General features: G+C 41.9%; 2 protein-coding genes across 4 annotated transcripts; one reads left to right on the top strand and one right to left on the bottom strand.

Moving 5' to 3' along the window:
* The first annotated feature begins 578 nt into the window (after positions 1 to 578).
* On the top strand, positions 579 to 12,880 carry themis2 (thymocyte selection associated family member 2). 2 transcript variants are annotated; one of them, XR_013933084.1, is made up of 7 exons: positions 579 to 694; positions 2,059 to 2,199; positions 2,865 to 3,290; positions 3,920 to 5,223; positions 5,456 to 5,555; positions 8,327 to 8,499; positions 12,539 to 12,880. XR_013933084.1 is itself a non-coding variant. In XM_080427059.1 (6 exons), the coding sequence occupies exons 1-6, from the start codon at positions 589 to 591 to the stop codon at positions 8,437 to 8,439; spliced, it is 2,190 nt and encodes a 729-aa protein (XP_080283185.1). In that variant the 5' UTR covers positions 579 to 588; the 3' UTR covers positions 8,440 to 8,732. The 2 variants fall into 2 exon arrangements, 1 of the variants encoding a protein (XP_080283185.1); XM_080427059.1 differs by lacking the exon at positions 12,539 to 12,880 and having other exon boundaries at positions 8,327 to 8,732.
* rpa2 (replication protein A2) lies at positions 10,755 to 22,364 on the bottom strand. 2 transcript variants are annotated; one of them, XM_080427061.1, is made up of 9 exons: positions 22,243 to 22,364; positions 20,760 to 20,872; positions 19,261 to 19,362; positions 18,162 to 18,275; positions 15,990 to 16,064; positions 14,703 to 14,819; positions 13,700 to 13,831; positions 11,783 to 11,877; positions 10,755 to 11,481 (listed from the first exon to the last, which is right to left on the bottom strand). In XM_080427061.1, the coding sequence occupies exons 1-9, from the start codon at positions 22,253 to 22,255 to the stop codon at positions 11,394 to 11,396; spliced, it is 849 nt and encodes a 282-aa protein (XP_080283187.1). In that variant the 5' UTR covers positions 22,256 to 22,364; the 3' UTR covers positions 10,755 to 11,393. The 2 variants fall into 2 exon arrangements, with proteins under 2 accessions (XP_080283187.1, XP_080283186.1); XM_080427060.1 differs by having other exon boundaries at positions 20,760 to 20,887; positions 22,243 to 22,347.
* Between the last annotated feature and the right edge of the window lie 371 nt (positions 22,365 to 22,735).

The following is a 22,735-nucleotide window of genomic DNA, read 5'->3' on the forward strand; positions in this document are numbered from 1 at the left end:
TTTTCTTCAATTCATCAAGTATTTCTTTTTGTATTCTTCATTCACCTTGAAAGAATGTGACAAAGTGAAAAAAGTTTCACAGGGTTAGTAATTCATAGAAAAAAGTCATTTTGGGGTGAAGTAATCCTTTAAGGTCAGTGCTCTGTGCATGCCAGTTAAGTTCTTCCTCTCACTGATCGCAAACAAACCATTTCTGTGTGGGGGATGGTGGGATGGGGGGGGGGGGGGACTGGGGGTTTCTCATTCTGAAACCGGAAATGGCCCTCTGCAAACCACAAAATTGGATTCAAGCAATTGTCTTGAATGTCATTGTAGATGTTGCATCACAATTTCCATTTACCTGGAACAAACAACACTAAAATGTTTGGTCATATAGTATACATGAGCAGTGTCAGTGTCAAATTATTCTGAAATATTTTAATATACTTCCCTGTGACTGTGTGATGAGGCTTATAGCACCAATAAGCCCATATGAATATGACAATGTTGTCTGTGAACAACTAACTTCCTCTTTCACTTTTGTGGTTTTTGAAAGAAAGAGCTGCTTGTTTGCCTTCATCTTGCCTGCATTCATTTGAAACTGCAGTAATGGCAGCCACAGGCATGGCTCTGTCGCTGCAAGATCTTATAGCATCACTGGATAAATCATCTCTACCAAAGATTCTACAGGTTTGCTCTGGAGTATACTTCCAAGGTAAATATTTAGGTTAATTCTTATGTTTCTTGAAGTGCATCATGGGTTTGACCTTAGGTGAGAACAATGCCAAGAAAGTGAAGCAAAGAACATGATTCTTGTTAGATCAATTCGATTGAACAAAAGACAAAAGACAAAAGCCTTCGGCTTCGAGTCTCAGATATTCTATATATAATATAAAATTATATTATGGGTGATCATGAACGAAAATAATTCAATTAGATCAGCTACATAAAACATTGCATCAGTTGTAAGATCCAGAATATTAATAGTGCTACTATGTGAAATTCTGAAAGAAAAAATGTGGAATAAAATTGAAAGTGTTAAAGGTAGGGTAAGTGATATTTTTTGGTAAAATCTTTTTTTTTGTTAAAAAGGTTAAAGTACTATATTCTGATAGAAGTCATTGCTACAGAGTGTTTGTTCGGTCACAGGGGTCTCTCCAGCTCTTTAGTAAACAGAATATAGTACATTTTCAGGTACGTGACAACATTAAAGCCAATCAGGAGAGAGCACTGAAAATGCATTTTCTGTTTAATAAAGAGCTGGAGAGACATGGGAGACTCCTTTTAATGAACAAACACTCCATAGTAATGAGTAGGCCTAATATCAGAATATAGAGATATTTAACACTTATTCTAACCAAAGTAAATCACTTACCCTACCTTTAAGTGAAAGATATTTCACATTGTGGGAGTTAAAAAAGAGAGAAGGTGTGAACTGTGAATGTGTGTAATCGTTTTATTGCATACGTATCCGCGTCTAAGCTGCCTATGTTGTTTGATCTTATCCTGTCCTCTGTAAAGCATTTTGTGACCTTGTTTTGAAAAGTGGTACAAATGAAGTTTATTATTGTTTGTCTCTATAATTTGTGATTATATTACCATTATCTAGTCTCTATCTAATTACTGTATCTCTCTCTCTCTCTCTCAATTCAATTCAACTCAATGGAGCTTTATTGGCATGAGAAAGCATACGTTTACATTGCCAAAGCAAAAGTGAAACAACACAATCAAATTAAAACAAAAACAGTACAAATAAATATTGAAAATAAACAGAGCTTTCTTAAACTATAAGAATTGTGCATTTTCTCTCAGAAATAGTTAATAATTTTTAGTCCTAAAGGTGGTGTATTCCATAAGACATCATTCTCCTGTCACAACAGCTCACAAATCTTGCTGCTGTGTTTACTTTGCACATTGTTGTACTTCAACCAACAGATGTGGGAGTTTTATGTCATTAGTCCTTGTGTGATTGTAATCCGTGGGAAGTATATGTCTCTGATGACTTGGCACTGATGTATCTCTCTCTCTCTCTCTCTCTCTCTCTCTCTCTCTCTCTCTCTCTCTCTCTCTCTGTTCAAGGGTCCATATATGAGCTTTCAGGGTGTGAGGTGTGCTTGTGTACTGGGGACCTAATGAAGGTCATTGATATAGAGCTACTATCAGTCACCTGTCAAGATGTCAGCAACGAGGACACATTTGAGCTGCCCATTGGCCACAAGGGTAGGCCTACGTCACAGTCCGTGGCTGACAAATTGATAAACTGTTCAGACCGTAATCCTCTTTGGTACAAAGATACTAAGTCTAGTCTATATTCTTATCCAGTGTGACTTACAAAGTGTATGGTAATTTATTCCAGAGTTTTGGTAAATTGAATGATGAACTATAAGGAGATAGTATTATTTACATTTAGTTTTCTTTTTTTTTTGCAGAACAAATGTACAGTATTTTGAAGGGATATAGGATAGGTGGGCACTAGGGACATCTGGGCACCTCTATGTAAAATTGGCTATTTTGTCCAAAATGGTCTAGACTCTTAAGTAATGTAAAGTATACATGATGTGAATATGCACGGTACATCATTATCAGACTTAATTTTATCCTTCAACTTCTTGTTTATGCCCCAAAATGACTGGATACACAGGTTTTGTAGCAATTTGTTGCAATTGTAGAAATATTAGGCCTTAATTGTCAAATGTTTAAGCATATTCTAATCATGTATACTTGACTTTACTTGAAAACATTTTCCAAATATTTTATATTTTAACATTTTGGAAATTTAACACAGAGGTGCCCACTCTCTCGTTGGTGTCCACCTATCCTGTTACCTTTTGGGGTTATTAAGTCATTACACTTCAAATGATGGGGATCTTTCTTCGGTCTCTCAGGCTTGTTTAAGGTGGTTCCAGAGGAGATGGCCTACAGTTCGGCAGAAGAGATGATGAGTCTGAGACCATTGGACCTGGGCTCGTGCCTCCCATTCTCTTTCACCAGCCGCAGTGAGCTGACAGTGGGGAGCTTCACAGTGGGTGCCAACAAAGCGATGACCATTCTCTGCGTGGAGCGGAAGGAGGGAAAGGCCACTGGGATTCGCTGCCGCATCCAGGGGCAGCAGGGAGCCTTGGCGGAGGTGCTCATCCCTCTGTCCTGCCGGGGGGAGTTCTATGAGTGTGAGAGCGAAGAGTGGTTCACCCTCCAGGAGATCATGTCCTCGCCCCACCTGCAAAAGCGGAGATTTCGATTCAACAAGAGCAATCACAGTGACCGGCATCTCATCCTCAGCCCCGTCTATCAGGTCCATGCCATTATGCAACGTGAGTGCCTGCCTATGTGGTGTGAACCTAAAATGAACTCATGTCTACTCTGATGTACATGCAAGTAATAATGGTATGCTTGTAAGCATGCTTGGTGAGCACGCCTGATGATGATAATAACAATAATAACACATAAGCAAATTACAATAAAATATAATATATCAACAAAGGGAGAAAAACAAGGAAGAAAAAGTGGGAATTAAAACAGCAGCTGACATTAAGGAGTAGTACTAGTAACAGATAATAAAGCAGACAAACTGAAAGCAGCAGCAACAAAAATAGTAGCAAGATACTAAAGGAATGCCTTCCATGAAGTATAAATGATGCTGTTGATGAATTGAATACATAAGACCACAATGGAACCAAGTACCCAGGACTTTTTTGTGTAATCCGTTTAGCCATAATGTCTGACTGTACCTCGTGCTGTTATGACTGAAAAAGTATTCAATCAATCAATCAATCAATCAATACAGAGGCTAAATACAAATTGTTGATCAGAATTGACTAATGGACACTCTGGGCTTGGCTGTGAATAACACCATTGCATTGCAGTCCATGCCACCTACTGTATCTGTAAATATTGGAGCGTCAGCTACCTCTGACTTTAATTCTCATGTTTTGTCCCACAGTAAGAAAAAACGTTGTGAAGTTCCCCTCCACCTTGGAAGTGGAAGTGGTTGACGCGAGTGAACAGTGTAAGGACATGGTCTTTGTGACTCCAATGACTCTGATCGAGGCCCACACTCAGCCGGACGATTCCTTCCCCACCATGGCAGAGGTCATCGAGGAACCAGAGCCACAGCGTCTGTTCCTCTGCAAGTGGCTACAACAGCTTCACAAGGGCAGCCAGCTCATCCTCCACAGGAAAGGGACCTCAGCCATGGTCCTGGCCTCCAGCATGAAGGGACGGAAGTCGCAGCAGTACTTCCTCATTTCTCAGCAATACAACGGGCGATTTCGGCGACGGCCAAGGGAATTTAGCTCCGTGTACGAGCTGCACGTTGCTTTGGCCAAGACATCTGGTCTCAGGGTGAATGTGACGAGACACAGCGATGAGGTGGAGGAGGAGGGCCTGCCCGCTCTCATCGCTGGGGAGCAGCTGGACGTCTTACGCTATGAGAAGGTGGAGCTGGCCTGTGGAGGCAAGGAGGGAAAGAAACAGATGGTCGACACTGTCGTTTGTCGGCGTGTCCAGGAGATCGATGATGATGATGATGATGAAGAGGGCGTTGAAAAGGAGGCAGAGAATGAGGAGGTTTTTCTGCCTTTGTACATGCAGTGTCACTTTGTGGAGAAGATACTGGATAACAAGAAGTATAGGCTCAAGGACTTGGGAAAGGACTTTACACTGCCCCTGGATGTTAAGGTGGTGAGTCGTGACGCAGCGCTTGAGTTGGATCCTCTGGTCAGCTTCCCATCTCTTAGGCTAGAGGAGGTTACTCTGGAGCCCACCATCCAGGCAAGTCTACCACAAAGCCCACAGCACTGCTTTGAGATCCCAACTCGCTGGCTGTCCATGTTCATCTGTCTTACTCATGACCGCCTGCCATTGCCCAAGGATCAACTCCCAGCGGACCACGTGGAAATGGTCACCGAAGTGACAGACTCCTTCTATTATGAGTTCCGCAGGCAGACTAGTTCAGATGAAACCCCGCCACCACGACCTCCAAAGAGGAATACGTCTTCCTCTTTGAAGTCTAAAGAGAAGGCCTCAAAACCCTGCAAAAAAAGCACATCCATGACAGACAATCTCAAAGATGTGGCAAAGGCAAAGCCAAAGCCTCCACCAAAACCACACAGCATGACAGACGAAGATGTGCCAAAGCCTTGTCCAAAAGATGTAAAGCATACGACAAAATCCAACAACCTGATGAAAGGAGTAAAACGCATGACCCTTAACGTCACAAAGAGACCCCCTGCCCCTCTGCCACCGGTAAATCACACTCTGCAGACATCCCAGAGGAACATAAATCCTTCTCACAGATAGACAGTGTCTTATACGCTTGTAGATTTTACACTTTAAAAATAACAACAGCCTAATGTGATTTCAAGGAAATCATTCGTGCAAACATGTCCAGTTCCTGTTTTTAGGTTTGTTGAGCTTAACAAGTGTGTCATAATATAATAAATGCATATTGACATTTACTTCTATTGTTACTGCACAGGATGATGATTTACCTCCACCAATCTGCCCCAGAAAAACCATGGCTGAACAAACCTCAGGCAATGCCAAACCAAACACCTATGTGACGGCTGATAAAAAAGGTGAGGCTTTGTGTTGCATCCATATCATCGATAAATAGAAGAAGGCAGTCGTGCAGAAGGCAGTCAGATTAACCCTATAGCCTCCCACAATGCCAGACGATCAGAGATCTCACCTACTGATTGTCTGGTGACTTCTAAATGCAAGGCAGTTGCTAGAACGGAGGTGAGAACAGTTGCTAACAAACCTACGCCTACCAATACCTACGTACAGCATGTCACTGCCCCAATATGAAGGGCCGCTCTAAAGACTTTGAATTGGTTCTGCAATGCAGGGTTTTTACACTGTGGCTCTGCTTTCCACATAATGTTTCATACTTTTTGAAATATTATAATTTTAAATTGGAAGTCAACGAGGCTCGGCAGGCTGAATTTTTTTCAGCCTCGGCAGGCTGAAGATTTGTGGTCATACTTCATGATACAGTGTATGTCGTAGAAGACGTAGATGACTGACGTCACTGGCTGGCCACCCAGACAAGATAAGATGTCTCACTTCCTCCTCTGCTCATTGCGTTATATTGTATTGCAAAAACCTCACGACAATTTGATGAAATTAGCTAAACAGCTGGGGGCAAATTGAGCAACTGCCAGTGCCACTACAGACCCCATAGCCCATGAACGTAACTTAATAAGCTTATATTTCAAATGGATATACCAACCCACTGAGGAGAACAAAGCATGAGAACTGCCATGTTAACTGTATAAAATTCCCCGCCTGGTGACTGGTCGTTGTGTCACTGTAGCACACTGAGTGCTACTATGGGTTGCTGCCAATGCAAATGATGAGACAGTTTTGTTATTAAAGCTTCTGTGCTTTATTGACCATACACATGCACATTGGTGCACCAAGTCTATATGTGTAGCCCAGTCTTGCTGGGTCTGCTGCTTGCAATGCATATTGTTGCTGTCGGGCAGAAATCTCCATACCGTATTTTAACTTTTAGTTTTTTCATAAATTAATGCCCTACTTTATCATACTACGGTCTCACACAAAAGAAACAAAAATAGCCGATCTACAAGCCGCATTGCGATGTGTTTTGAGATTGTAGATCTGTAATTTCTTTGCTATTTTATTTGAATCCTGAAAAGTAACAGTTTTGGACAGTTTAGGTTTCCACCCGGCAGCCACGAAAATTCTAAGTCTGTTATAGCTTTTCCTTCGTTAAGTCATCCCTCTCTCTCTACTGGCATTCTCTCTGGTGTCGTGTGTGTATTGCCCTGAGCCCAGGTCCAGCATGCTACTATAAAGAGGAGAGCACAATTAGACATTTGGAAACCTCTGACGATCAATTAATCCTGGCACTGTGTCACTATCCCCATCTCCACCAGCTGTAATTGAGTGAGAGTTCACAAAAATGCTAACAAACAGCTTACATTTGGGAACAGTGAAGAATTGGCTTCCTCATTCCCTGCACGTCACTGGTTAATGCCCGTGTGCAAGTTCACATCCTTTGGTCAACCCACATGAGGAGAAAAATGGAGGACAGACAGAGGTTTCATTTTCTTTTTATTATTACTACGGGCACTGGTCTACTAGGAAACGATGCAAGTTGGGATTGCGTGCCCCACCCAGTTATGCAATACCTGTTTTACCCGTTGTACCCATTGTCAGAGTACCCGTTGTACCTGTCTGTCTGTCTGTCTGGGTCCCTATGCCTTTGCCCCTTTTAGGCCCATATATGGAGATCACTGATATCCCAGTATATGCCCATATATGGGCACTCTCAGTTTGAACTTGAACAATTTAGATTGACTGACTGAGAAAGTGAAAGATTACATACTAGCCTGCGTGTGTTAAATCATCAACGCAGACACAGCCCGCCAGGATATATGCAGTACCACAGACATACCCTAATCATCTCCTTACATAGTTGTAGCTCTTGCTTTTTACACATTCATTTCCTGCACACACCCTGAGCTCTATGGCCATAGGGCCATTTGTAAAGTCTACTGTATATCTATACAGCGTTAAGTAGCCTTACGCAACACGCAAATAAACAAGCCCTATACAAAGTACAGCTTCCACTCTCACGATAGCCAAAATAACTAAGCACAGTTGATCTACCATAGACTGTACTCACATTTATTTTAAAGTGAGTTTTCTGATCTGATCTGGTCTTGAACTGTAGAAATGTTGTGCCTGTGGTCTGTGCCTGTGGTGTCTCGCTTGTAGCCTATACCACCAACAGTATATCAAGATTTTTGTCTCTCCAGTTTACGTTGTTGTGTCAAACCCATCAACTGCGATGGCATGGCGATAAACACACTAGAGGCCCAAATGTTTTATGGGAGAGCCAGCATTCTTTAGATCAGTGGTTCTCAAAGTGGGGTCCGGGGACCCTCAGGGGTCCTTGACGGAATCCCCTGCTAAATGATGGATATAGTTAGGAATTAGATAGGAACCAAATGGACCCTTATGGGTCTGTAACTCTGAGTGTATAAATGTATATAAATATAAATGTATACACTCTGAGTTAAATTAACATTGATTTTACAATAAACATTGGGGTCCCAGAGATAGAAATTCCATTAAATAGGAGTCCGTAGCCTAATGCATGTCAAACTGGGGTCCTTGAAATTAAAATGGTTGAGAATCACTGCTAGAGCCGTAACATTCTTCTCTTATGGGGGTCCCGGGCATATCTTTTCAAATGGGGGTCCGCGGGCTAATAAGTGTGAATTTGGGGGTCCTTGACATGAAAAAGTTTGGGAACCACTGCTTTAGATTACCCTTGCTTCATTTAATTTAAAACTGAACTGTTGTTTCCCTACAGTGATACTATCTGACGCCCATGCAGATGTAGACAGCGACCATGACTATGAGGAATTGGATGGGGATCTGAGTGAAATGATCAAGAGAGCACAGGAGAGTTCTATGTTCCTCTGAATCTACCACTTGCATTACAAGGCATTTGCTTCATTCATTCATTATTCAGTCTTCACAAAAGTAGGTTTGCTTTCATAGATACTTCAGATAATTACATACTAGTCCATATCTATACAACAATCTGTTTAATTTATAATTATAGGGAAATTACTTAAAGGGATAGATCACCCAAAACATAGATTTTTTTTCCTATCGATTAGTCAACCCATGGAGACTTCAATTCAAGGATATTTCTTAGTTTTTGTCGCATTCCTAAGCCAATAATTTGACGACCAGCGGACCGGTAGGCAGCAGTTCCGGTAGGAGACACAAAGGAGACTCCTTGTGTCTCCTACCTACTGGAACCGCTGCCGGTCATCAAATTATTGGCTTAGGAATGCAACAAAAACTAAAAAATATCCATGAATTCAAGTCTCCATGGGGTGACTAATCGATAGAAATTTTTGGGGGGTGTTGAATAGGTACATGTAGCAGAACGGAATTGCAGTGATATCATGAGTGCATGGAGGAACTAGTACATACTGACTGTACTTAGTAAAATAAATATTTTTTTAAATCTGGCTATATTTGCAATGCTCTGTAAGCTTTTATACAGTTAACTGTGAAATTAAATGTATATGGATGATATAACTGTCCCTGTATTTGTTCATACAGAGCTTTGGCAAGTTTTTATTCCACTCCTGACAGTCTTGAATATGGGAAATGTTTATGGGGAATTTCATAGCAACCGTTTTATTTGTTTTATTTATTGCTTATGAGAATGCTAAATGACAGGTACTATTTTTCCAATTGTTTTATTTTGGGCATTTAAAAGTATCTGTTTGCCTGTCTTATAAGGTTCTCTCTTTTGACAGATAGGTTACATTTTACTTATTTTCTGTCACTGCACATTTGCACATGAGTGAAATCTGTACCCTGCATTTGACCCATCCTATTAGGAGCAGTGGGTTTAAGTGTCTTGCTCAGGGACACTTTGACACATACTGTGCATGGACTGGATCATGTCTTCTTGATTCCTCATTGAAACTGAAACGTGTATATATGTTACAGTATGATTGGAGAACCAGTACGATTGAAGAAGGCTCGCTCGTTTTTACCACCCACCCAGCAATTCTGTAGAAGCAACACTAGAGGGAGCCACAAGCCAGGCTTGTGCACAAGCATATATTGCCGCGACCACACACACACGTGCGCGCGTGTGTGACCGGCTTCGAGTGCTATCAATGCATTGAATGGGGAAATAGGCGAGTTTATTAGACCTTTCAATGGGCGAAATAGGCTACTACCTACCCGCGATTTATCAGACCATTCATTCAGGAGCTACTGACCTACTTGGAGGCGGAGCAGTCCGCACAACAATATTTACGATTCTGTGCCTATCGGTACATAACTCAAACGGCGCTGAGTAGGCACAGGCGAACGTCACACCGTTCAGGACGGCAACTCGGTCGCCTTAGCTCCCTCTGTGGTCCTTCACGGGGTTCCAGTTCGCCTGTGACTGCGCGCCTCCGTCAGGGTCCAAAACCAAAAGCGAAACCTAAACTGAACTATTAAGTCATGTCAGTTGGTAGGTTAGTATGTCTTGATAACACCCAATGAATGGTCTGATAAATCGTGGGTAGGTAAGTAGGTCGCCTATTTCGCCCATTCAAAGGTCTAATAAACTCGCCTATTTCCCCATTCAATGCAGATAGCATTCGAATCAGGTGGACTGTTAAGATACTTTTATTGTGTTCTGCTGGCTTTTGTTTTAGTTTCTCCCTGACACACACACACACACACACACACACACACACACACACACACACACACACTCCTCCTCGCGAGCCTCGCTAATAAACCCTGTCTCGAAAAGCCCCGCATCGCCCCGAAGCCCCGTGCCTAAAAACGAGCGCTCTGTCTTCAATCGTACTGGTTCTCCAAACGTACTGTGACATATGCACCAGTCATTGTAAATAAACAGCAGTTCCTCATTTTTGCCTTTCTTTTTTTAATAACAGTAATTCTTGGATGAGTCATTTTGTAAATAAACAGCAGTTCCTCATAACAGTAATTGGAGTCAATTCGTTTGGTTCACAAGCACCATATTGATGATTCCCCAAAATTAATACTTAATTAGTTAAACAGTACTCAATTTTCACTCACTTTCTGAAATGACATGAAAAACCATGTCTGTGAATAACAGTTACATTCCTTGAAACACAAAGCGTCACACAAAGCGTCACTCATTGTAATGCATTAGCCATTCTTAATTCACCTTTAAAAACAGAATCACAAAGACAAAACACTTATTTGAAAAGTATTTTTTATTTGACAAATAAAGTTACATAAACATGAAAACCTCAAAAACAGAGCAATTATTTTCCCAGATTTTTTAAAACAACATTTCTTTATAAGAGTTTGGCAGCCAGTATGTAATTGCAATAATAAAGGACCACGTCACCCATTTTCAACCCATCTTCAGATAATTGGCCCTCACTAAAAGTCAATACAAGATAATACTATTTCTGTCTACCGTGTCTCAGAAGAGGGCTGTGGACAGTTCCTGTATAGACAGGTTTCTGAACCGTCCATAACCCACCTATGAGACGCATACAGAGTGAGTAGACAGAAATTGTGTCATCTTAATTTAGTGAGTTTGGTTAGTGAGGACCAAATATATAAAGAAAATGGGACAAGCCTTCCTTTAACTACTAACCGTTTAGTTAGTAGTTTTTACTTTTTAGATCCAAACCATTGTTTCACCTGCTACAATAGCAGAAGGAATAACAGGAGAACAGATGTGGAAACAAACGTCCCACTGTAGTTCTTGAACAAAAAAAAACTGTATAACTGTACAGGTCGGGTTAGAAGAGTGTGGTGGTCTGACTGCTCATTAATGGTTTAGATACAATATCAGCTTCTGACTGATGTTGTTCTGTGTGGTATGAGCAATGAGACCAGGGTGATGTAGGCTAGTCGCCATTATCTGTAGATTTGTAGTGATCCTCGTCGATGGTGGAAAAGATGTGTCCCTCGTTGCTCAAGAACTCCACTGCTTGCCTGTCGAAGACAGTGAAAAGGTGACGCATAATGTTTAGACAGTGTGTACTTAAACAAAGAAGCGCTCTCACAGAAAAGGCAACCAAACAAAACCACAAACAGCTTTACTAAAAAGGAAGTCTTGTACTGCTGGCTCTGTTAGGGTACATATAGCTCCCTGACAGACCATATGGCTCTAGTATTGTCTGCATAGACACCTGTCCTGTATAACATTTGTGCTTACTGCCGTCCTGTGAGTTGACATGATTAAGTCAGAGTCAAATGCTACAAGAATAATGAATTGGAGACGAGAAGGTCTTACCTGATGACAGGCATACTCATGCCACCGAGTCTCTGCTTCAGTTCTTGAAGGCTGATGCCCTCAGCATCTTGGCAACCCATGATCAAACTCAGCACCTTAGTACAGAATCACAAACAATTATTTTCATTTCACATACCTTTGCCTCTGTGAGTTTGGTGCATTACACTGGTGGATTACACTGGATAATTCAAAAAAACATTTGTTTAAAATTGTCTTAAAAATATTGTCCTCTAAATGTTAAGCTAAGCATCAGGAGGAAGAATAAACAAATTGTCCTGTGGAATATCACAGAACATGAAACCAGCTTCATTTTTAGTTACCCGTCTTTGGCGTATTTTAGTTCAATTTAGTAGGGACACTGAAGAGTTTAATAACTGTCCCAGTATTAGTTACAAAGTGAAATTTCATCTGTAGTGCCTGGACAGGAGATGGGCACAGCAGGCAACCAATTTAATAGTAGTGAAAAAAAATGAATCATATTATAAATTGTAATACAATGCAAAAAACAATGCATGACATTATAATACACTATTTAATGAACGGTTTGATTTTTGTTGTGAAATTATACATTTTTAAATGGTAAAAGTACACTGCTACTGACAACGGAGTGGTGAGGGCGTGTACCACATTGGATCGAATGCCTGATGATGCCCCAGTTTGATTTCCGGAGGCTGAACCATTTGCTGCATATCACTCCTCTGCTCTCTCTCTTTTTTTCCCCTAATCATTTTGTACCCCTTTTTCTCCCCAATTTAGTTATAATGTCAATTGATACCTCCCCACACACATTCCTGTGCTGTCACTGCTGTCGTATCCTCCGGACTCACCTGCCAGTAAGGAGCCCCCACCAGGAAGACGTAGATCCTTCATCCTACTCCTCCCGCCCAATACTCCCCGGTGCCGCCCCAGCCCGTAGGAGTACGTGCAATGACCAATATCACCCTCCCCGCCCGACTTCCCACCCCCGAACACAGGCCAATTGTGTTCGTGTAGACGCTCGACAAAGCCGGATGCACCACGGTGGATTCGAACCCACAACCTCGGGCAGGGACTTTACCACCCGAGCTCCCTCTACTCTCTCTCATGTTCTGCTTTCCCTCTCATGCTTCTCTCATTTGTATTTTTCTTTATTTTTTGTGTTGAATGAAGCTTTGTGTGGTATACACGTGCATATAGTAACCAGAATATCTTTGAGGACATCCTTTGTGGTGATAATGGGTATGCTAAAACACAATAAAATATTTTTTTAAATTTGTATTCTAAAACAATAAAATACATTTAAATAAATAAAACCAATATGATAAGAGAAAGCAGAGGAAACTAGAAAGGTGTGTTCAGTGGAGCGCACATCTTCGCCAGGCCAACTGGCCTAGGCAATACAGTGTAGGTCATGGGTTGCAGCTGGCAGGACCCGAGGACGGTGCGGGGGAAATAAAGTTTCTACGACTTACAACATGAAAGCACTTTGGCAAATAAAACAATGTGACCAGTCTATGACACCAGTTGTCTATGACGTGTGTATGTATGATGTATGGATTCGACTGGCATTCACTTCCTCTTATAGATGACCCCTTTCTGAAAGAGCCTTGCGTATGATGTCACCGTGTCCATCAAATAAAGGCTCAGAAAAGCCACACCCGAAAAAAAAATGAAGAAAAAAAAAAGAAATTAAAGTATAAAATCAGCCTATAAAAGGCAAAAGAAATAGCCCTAACAGCCCAATGTTCAAAGCCAAATAAACAATTAAATCATAATCGCAATGTTTTACACTAGTCCATACCCGTGGGGGGATATGCCTCAAATTCTAGGAGGATGACAATTAATAGTCAGCTAATATTTCATGATCGTGACTCGTGACAGCCCTACCTGTGATGTGACAGTGACCAAAAAAAAACGGAATGCAATGTCTCCACTGACCTGGTTCTGATTTGGGTTCAGCCCGTTATTAGCCATGTCACTGGCACCCGAGTATCCCCCTGTACTTCCCATGTTGCCAGGACGTGACATGGGATTGCTGCTCGAGTTCATTACTCCACCACCACCAGATGACTGAAAGAGAACCAAAACCAAGCGGTGACCACATATTATAGTTACACCGTCCACAACCACTAAGAACTTCATTTGTCTAGTAGTCATTTTAGAAATAAATGAGTAATCCTGTTGCTTTAATAATTACCTACTGCTCCCATTACGGATTTCTAGATACACTGAAGGCACATGAAATATATAAATATACACATAGACTGCATCACACACACATCCATCCACCCACCCCTACCCATCTGTCTGCATCTATCCATCTATCACAAGACAAACAAACTCGTTTTTTTCCTGTCGAAGAAGCGAACTCTAGTATAAATTAATAATCAAATTGACAGATAAAATGCAATTTTAGTAATAAAATAATCCTTTTCGTGTACTGCAGGCTCCAAATATTAGAATATTGGGATGATCCTTTGACAGGTTGCTATTCAAACATAATTAAAACTATTCAGATTCTTCACTTCTTATATTGTAATCATTCCACAGCCATGTCCCGTGGAGCTGACTAGTAGTGCGTCCACTTTAAATATGGTCCTATGTTCATCTGCAACCGGCAGGTGTTTTGGTGAATGTTGGGAGCTATGAAATAGTCATCCTTAAAAATGTTTCACCTCTATGAACAAAACTCCTTCATAAGAGATGGGAATAATGACAAATAATTAAAAAAAAAATTGTCTACATGCATAGATCATCAACAATTAGGCTGTAATTATTGATTAGGCAGTAAGTTTCATATTTACTTAATGACTTTGACTTTTGTTTCCTTATAGCGGCAGCTTATTATAACTTAGCATTTACCATATTAGACTGCTGCGCATTCAAGTGGCCAGTAAAACCTTGTCATTGTGTGTGCAATTCTTTTGTGATCGGATCTCACCGTGTTCTGTGGTTTGCTTAGAGCCATGTGCGCTTGCACAACCTCCAGCATGTGCGAGGTGATTTCGTTCATATCCTCCAGGGGCCTAACACTGAACGCCACCACAGACTTGATATTCTGAGAAGGAAAAGACAAGACGCATGTCACTGTCACACATCTGTGCAGTATACACATTATTAGAGTCATTGAGAGAGAGGAACTACAGGCTTACAATGAGGATCTTTTTTTCTTTCTTTACACTCTACCCTCCCTCCCTCGGCCCCTCACTGTTAGTCAGACTTTGCACGCATCTGTGGTTTTGCATTGAACTGAACCGGAAATCCAGTAGTCTATTGAAAGTGACTTCTACTAACAACTATATAAAAGACAATTACAATTTAGGCATTTACGCTCTTCTCCAGAGAGACTTACAATGAGCAAGGTAATCACATACAGAGAGACAGTGTAGTGCCTCAAGAAACTAGGATCCCAGGTAAACAATGAAACTAGCATCTGTTTAAATTACATGCAATCTAAATAACATTTTTAAACATTGTGGTCAAGAAAACAAACATAAGTAACAAAAACATGAGAGCGAGTGACCAAGATATGTCTGCATGGTTGGTGGCCATATGTTGGTCAATCGCTAGCATCAATCGAGGCAGAAGGTGGCAGGAAGGGGTATAGGGAGGGAGAGTGCTAGGGGATGATGTGGAGTCTGAAGAGGTGAGTCTTCAAAATGTATTTAAGGTTGTTTGGACTGATAATTTTTAAGGCTGCCTGATCCATCCCATCCATCCTACCATATAATAAGTGGTCAAATGGTCATTATTATTAAAACATTTTTAAAGGACCTGTAATAGTATTCGGTTTCTAGCTAAAGCACAGCAGGGCCTATTCCTTACTCTGGGCTCTGTTCCATTTAGTGTAGCACAATGGTTCTCAAACCCACATTTAGTCGTAATGCCAATTAATTCCTCAAACTCTTTAATTTCAAGAACTCGCATAACTCTGAGCATATACGAATGGAATCAAATGGACCTGTAATTACACTCCCGTAAGGGACTATATGGAACCCCCTCAAGGAACCATGAGGGTACCTGGACCACACTTTGAGACCCACTGGAGTGTTTCCAGTGAGCCAACATGCACAATATCAGCACCCTGACTCTGTTTGACCAGAATGTAACACAACCTTAATTAGCATTATTGGTAAGACCTGTGAAGGCAGAAAAAGAGGCCCGATTTCTTTCCAACACGGCTGCGGTGCATAGAGCCTACCGTATTCCCACCAGACAGCGAACTCACCTGGAAGGATCGCAGGTTGCCGGAGACCTTGACGTAAGTGCCAGGGGGCAGGACAGCGCTGTCCACACTGGAATCCTAAGAAAGAAGGAGACACAATCACCACAGTTTTTTTCTCCAGGGCTGAAAGATCTTTACATAAAAAAAAGTCCCATTGATCTGTGTTGGTCAAAAATACAAGTTAACGTCAGGGCAATATGACTGCACCCTCACAACCAGTTCACTCTAGATTTCAGAATTATTTCTCACAAAAACAAATGTGACAACCATGTGATAATAAGGACAGTGGCTTTCAAATTAGACTATGTTTATTCCAGAGGTACTACATATATCAACTCATTCCTCTGAGCTTTCACACTGCAAGCAAACTGCTTAAATTTGAGAATCCCAGTCCAGAATTCTTTAAAAAAAAAATTGTTTTTATTATATATATATATATATATATATATATATATATATATATATATATATATATATATATATATATATATATATATATATATATATATAGAGGTATTTTTCTGCCTTTATTGATAGGAACAGTAGACTGACAGGAAATGGGGAGAGAGATGGGGGGGGTGACACGCAGCAAAGGTCGTCGGGATCGGGAGTCGAACACGCGACACTCTGGATTACCAGCCTAGGAGGTGCACAGACGGTTACGCCAACCGTCTGGGCCAGTCCAGATCATTTTAATATGTACTACAAAAAATCAATCAATCAACAGCCCCTTTAGATGACTCCCTCCTACCAAAGGGGCCACACACACACACACACCCTTTGTCCAGGACAACTTTAAATGGCTGATCAGAACAAGAAACTTAAAGTCTCGTAAAATTACACCAGACCTATTAGGGTCGTCACGATTCTCCAAAACCATGATCTAATTTTTCACTTAAACTCACACTGTCAAAACATTTTTATAAGACCATCTATCTTGGTGGCTTTTTGCTCACACAGTTGTCAACATGGGGTCCTTGACAGGGTTCCCTAGCATGATACTTAAACTTCATCATTGCGTTACCATTTTCAAGTACCGTAAGCACAATTAGAAAAAGTACAACATTGTCTATTTTGAATAGTTTCACTATTATCTCTCTATCTACAATACAGACGATTATGGAATTCTGAACCAAGACATATCCAACAATAAAAAAAATATATCTTTGATTACGGGTTTAAGAGACCAAATCTAATGGGGGTCTGTAGTCTAACCATGCATATCAAATTGGGGCCTGTGAAATGAAAAGGGTTGAGAATCTCGGTTGTAAACGATGTACCCTTCTGCCATCTAGTGGCTTTTTTCCTAATTGCAGTGCACACTCTTCACATCAAACAGCAGGTGCCGTTCAAGCTCTTGAAAGCAATTTGACTTTCGATTTTAGTGTCACGTTCAAATTCTCTCTCATTTTCATTGATCGGTTTTCGTGACACTCCTAGTAGTTTCTGCTTGTTTTGAAGTTAACATAATGGACCGAGCAGGACGGTTCAACATACCCCATCAGAGACCTAAAGCCTGGTGCAACCATTTCCCTTGCAGGTCCGTCACTAGAGGTGGACGTCGGCATTACCTCGCTTTGGTAGAAAAAGCAGGATGCGTCCCATATTAGAACCAAGGACCAATTCTAGAACTAATTCATGTGTTAAATCCAGTCTGAGAACTGCTGACAGTTCGTGTGCACAAACCCTTACGGGTCCATTTGGTTACGTTATGTTTGGAGCGGGGGAGTCTGGTGCAACGCACAGGTCCTGGACCTGGTGAGACGAAGGAGGGGCCCGGACAGGAGGCCATCCACAGAGCCAGAGCCTCCCCCGGTCCTGGCAGAGTAGTTCCGGAGAAGCGGACTGAGGGGCCCTGTCTTTCCCTAAGAGGACTGACCGTGGGTAGCTACTGGGATTTAAGTCGGGGCTTGATCAACCCCGGCTGGGTCACCCGGGGCGAGGGTGTATGTTGCGAGACCCGAAACACCCGTCGACCCCAGCCTACAACACAGATGATACGTCCCAGGTGCATCCACCTGATGTTTTTTATTTATAGTTACATTTGTTAGGGGGATCCTTGATCCTTCCGAACGACTGGTGTACATGCTTAACCGTGTACCCACCCCCCATCCCTATATAAGGGACCATTAATGAGAGAAATGGTCAGAGCCACAGACAGCAGCCAACACTCACCTCTGCGTCGACCCAGTGCTTTACGTCCATAGGAGCACTCGTCATGTCATCGATCTTGTACTGGATGTTGGTCATGGTTTTGTCTATGCTTCTGATAACCCCCACAACAGTAACCTGGAAGTAAAGCAGATATTCAGGAGTGACACCAAGAAACAAGATCAACAGTTGAGGTCACTCAGTATAGACGTGACTTTCCCAAATCAAGAGCATACATTCAGACTCGTTATCGGTTTTCATATAAATTGCACAGCCGCTCATATCAATGCCTACGTTTTTAGAGATATCATGTTAGGGGCAAAGTGTTTTTTGCGTGTGTTTTTTCATAGTATTTACAATACTACATCGTAAGAAAGAGTCACAGAACAATAAAATAATACGACACCACATCCTAAATGTATGATTAAAAATAATCATCAATATACAATGCAAATTAACATGATACAAAATCTTTTTTTTTTCTATATACAGTACAATTCTCTTTCCAGAATAAATGGATTACCTGTCTCACTCTCACATTAACACACCTTGTTTTCCCAGTCACTACTCACTAGGGCAATTAACATAACAATGAACACAGGATGGAATTGTAATCATTCTGGAGAGTTGTCGTTACAGGGTGAGACAATTTTAATATGACCGTATCTCTGATCATCTTATGAATATAATAGGCCACATGGTTTTGAGATTTATCCATATGCATTTCAGCAGTTAGAATGAAAAACAGCAGTCCATCATTCAACTTGAACTCGATTCACTCTTTTAAGCCTCTTGCGTTTACTTAACTTTAATATCACTTTTTGTATCCTCTTTGCTGTGACTTATTAATTCCAAACAGAGTGTGTGAGACATGAAGTAGCTAGACCACTAGGCTACACTACTTCCCTCAACACTTACATACCATTATTAAAAGGTTACCACACTACAGAGGCAAACTAGAAATCAATCTTTTTGGTTTTGGAAATGAAACATTCAAATGAAATGATTTGCGAAACCTCCCAATCACAGGGCCAGTATCAAGGACAACAGTTTATTTTCCTTCTGAAGAATCTACATACAGTATGTCTTGGCAGTGGGCAGTGCTACACCCGTCACAACTTACTTGGGCAACCTCCACCTCTCCCACTTTGAAGACCTCGTCAGATTGGGCAGCAGACATTAACTGAGACACTGTGCACGGGATGATCTGTGTTGCACGTTGTCTCTGTGGACACAAACACAAACGCACACAGGTTAATAAACTTGCTGTGTAAGGGCCACTTCCATCCCTCACCAAATGTGTGCAGCTGCTGGAACTACAGTAGCCTGGTAAACCCTCCCTCCGGAAATCTCATTTCCATTTGATTTCAGGAGTGAGTCTGGCCTGATCCGCCTTTCTGCAATATTGGCTGTGCTGGAGTTGGGCGGGAGTAATACCGTTGACTGACAACCCCTTCAGCCAATGATAATGTTTCCCCTTCAGCCAATCAGCAGTTCACCAGTCTTAATGTGACGCAACGAGACTTTTGAGACAGCCATACCCAAAATGGGTTGCCTTTTTCGGATACAATGGTGTCACTGCCCGCCCCTACCGGTTCTCTAAATTTTTATTTTTAAATAGGCTTTGTCATGATTAATTGACCACATATATGAAGTTAAACAACTAAATTCTATCCAAACGATATCTTATAAGTAAATTCCGTGCCTCAAAATAGAAGTTGGAGAGCTTTTTGAAGTAAAAAAATAGCGGAGAATTGGCCGCACAAGAAAAAGATGGCTGCCGTTCGTGTTTTGGGCTCACTCGAACTCGCCACCTGATTGGCCAACGTAAGCTGTCAATCACAGAACAATGAGCGACGACGCTGATAGGCTCGGCCGTTTGGCATACACAGCCAATATTGCAGAAAGGCGGATCAGGCCAGACTCACTCCAGGAATCAAATAGAAATGAGATTTCCGGAGGGAGGGTTTACCAGGCTAGAACTACAGTGCAGGAATCAACAATTCTTGGGTTGGGTGCTTGGCTAGAATGGATGAAGGCAGTTATGTTACATAAGTGGTAGCAATGTTTGTTTGTTTTTCTTTCTTTTTTCCCCTAAATTTAGAGTAGCTTATTATTTTTTACCCCTTTTTCTCCCCAATTTGGCAGTAATGCCAATTAATTCCTTCCCACACACATTTCTGTGCCGTCACTGCTGTTGTACCCTACTGACTCACCTGCTAGTGAGGAGCCCCCACCAGGAGGACGTAGAGCCTTCGTCCTAGTTCTCCCACCCAACACTCCCCGCTGACAGCTGCCGCCCTGTCAGCGGGGAGTGTACGTACAGTACCAATATCACCCTCCCCGCCCCAGCTTCCCTCCCCCGAACACGGACCAATTGTGTTCGAAAAGACGCCCGACAAAGCCGGATGCACCACGGTGGCTTCGAACCCACAACCTCCCGTGGCGGTGGGCAGGGACTTAACCACTGCGCCACCCGGCAATGTTTGTTTAATAGTATTCAAACTGTCAAGTCTGATGCGTCTCACTGCACAGTAAACTCCTCTATCATGTTAATGTATCCATTGTTAAGACTCTCAGAGTAAAATTAAGCTAAATTGAGTAAGAAGAATGTCACGTTACCCCTTTCTTCTCCCCTCCTTGGGACATGGACGGCGATGCAAACCCTCCTGGGGACTGAGTGTAGCCACCACCACCACCACCACCCATGGTGGAGTCACCACCATATCCTCCTCCTCCTCCTCCTCCTCCTGTAAACAATGACATCCCTGTCAACTGAACTGACCACTGAAAACAGACCTAGAGTTAGCTAAAAACTAGCCCTGAAACATGACTGTCATACCATGACAGTCATGGTGCCGAGTCCCCCTGGTCTAAAGTTGTGTTCGATTTTTTCACATTGCCATCTCTCACATAAACATAAACGTTCAGATTTCAAATATAAAGTGCTTACCACCGAGCCACGGATGTTACAAGGCGATGCGGACCGCGATGAGTACCCGTATCTCCCGTATTGTTCAATAAAAAGCATTTTAATCCCATCGCCGGCCATTTTCTTTTTTCTTTTTTTTTTGTTTTGTAATGTATCAGAGTGCAATACACCTCCCAACCATTAGTGTCGCATGGTTGAAAGTATCGGAGACAATTTGGAGAAAATGGCCTGCGATGGGATTAAAATGCTTTTTATTGAACAATACGGGAGATACGGGTACTCATCGCGGTCCGCATCGCCTTGTAACATCCGTGGCTCGGTGGTAAGCACTTTATATTTGAAATCTGAACGTTTATGTTTATGTGAGAGATGGCAATGTGAAAAAATCGAACACAACTTTAGACCAGGGGGACTCGGCACCATGACGCTTGTATACAAGCGTCATGTGAACCATGGCTAGCTAAAAACCAGTGGTTCTCAAAGTGAGGTCACGGGGACCTCCATGGGTCCTTGGGGGTGGTTCCAAATGGACCCTTATACATGTCTCCGAGAGTGACAGGGGTCCTTGAGGTGGTCCAGCTTAAATGATAGATACTTAGGAACCAGATGGACCCTTACAGATCTCTGAGAGTGACAAGGGTCCTTGAGGTGGTCCACAGGTCCAGCTTAAATGATTGACAGTTAGGAAATAGGAACCAAATGTACCCTTACATGTCTGTAACTCTGAGACTGTACAAATGGAACCTTGCAGATCTGTAACTCTGAGACTGTACAAATGGAACCAAATGGACCCTTACAGATCTGTAACTCTGAGACTGTACAAATGGAACCAAATGTACCCTTACAGATCTCTGAGAGTGACAGGGGTCCTTGAGGTGGTTCACCTGACTAAATGATTGATAGTTAGGAAATAGGAACCAAGTGTACCCTTACATGTCTGTAACTGAGTCTGAGAGTGTACAAATGGAACCAAATGGACCCACACAGGGATCCCATTAAATTAAAACGTGTGAGAACCACTGAGCTAAACAAATTAATCAACAACGTTGTTTATTTTCAACAAAGGGTATGTTGTTATCGTGCTGGCTAATGCTAGCCAGGATCATTTTAGACATCAACAAATCATCCTATTCCCCGTAAACACGCAGCAACGGTTCATGTGTGTAACTTTACCTTGATTCCACATGATGTTGAGATCTAGTTTAAACGATAGAAGCTCAAAGAAGAGGTAAGTGATCAGAAGACTGACAGACAGACTGTTTTTCCTCAGACTACAATTCCGCGCGCTAAGTTGATCGGTGTTGCCAGGTTTTGAGACAGAAACACACAACCAGGTCTATGAAAACAAGCCCAAAAGAAGCGAGACCGGTCTTCGCCGTTGGCTATTTTCAAAGAAATATTGGGGGGAAAGGGGCGGGCACAATGTGGAATATTTCTGACACAAATCTTGTATGGGGGTATATGGCACAAATTCCACAAAATATTTTCAGATGGGGGTCTACCGTCTGCAGACAGCAAATACATATTAATTTGGGGGTCCTTGACCTTCATTGACATAGAATATAAAAATATTTGAGAACCACTGGTTTAAACAACATTAGGAAACAAGCCCAAATAAGTAACTACACTTTAGAAACAAGCCCAAAAAACGCAATCCGCAAGACCG

The sequence above is a fragment of the Gymnoscopelus braueri genome (genome assembly GCF_963280865.1).
Source record: "Gymnoscopelus braueri genome assembly, chromosome: 4".
NCBI classification, from domain to species: Eukaryota; Metazoa; Chordata; class Actinopteri; order Myctophiformes; family Myctophidae; genus Gymnoscopelus; species Gymnoscopelus braueri.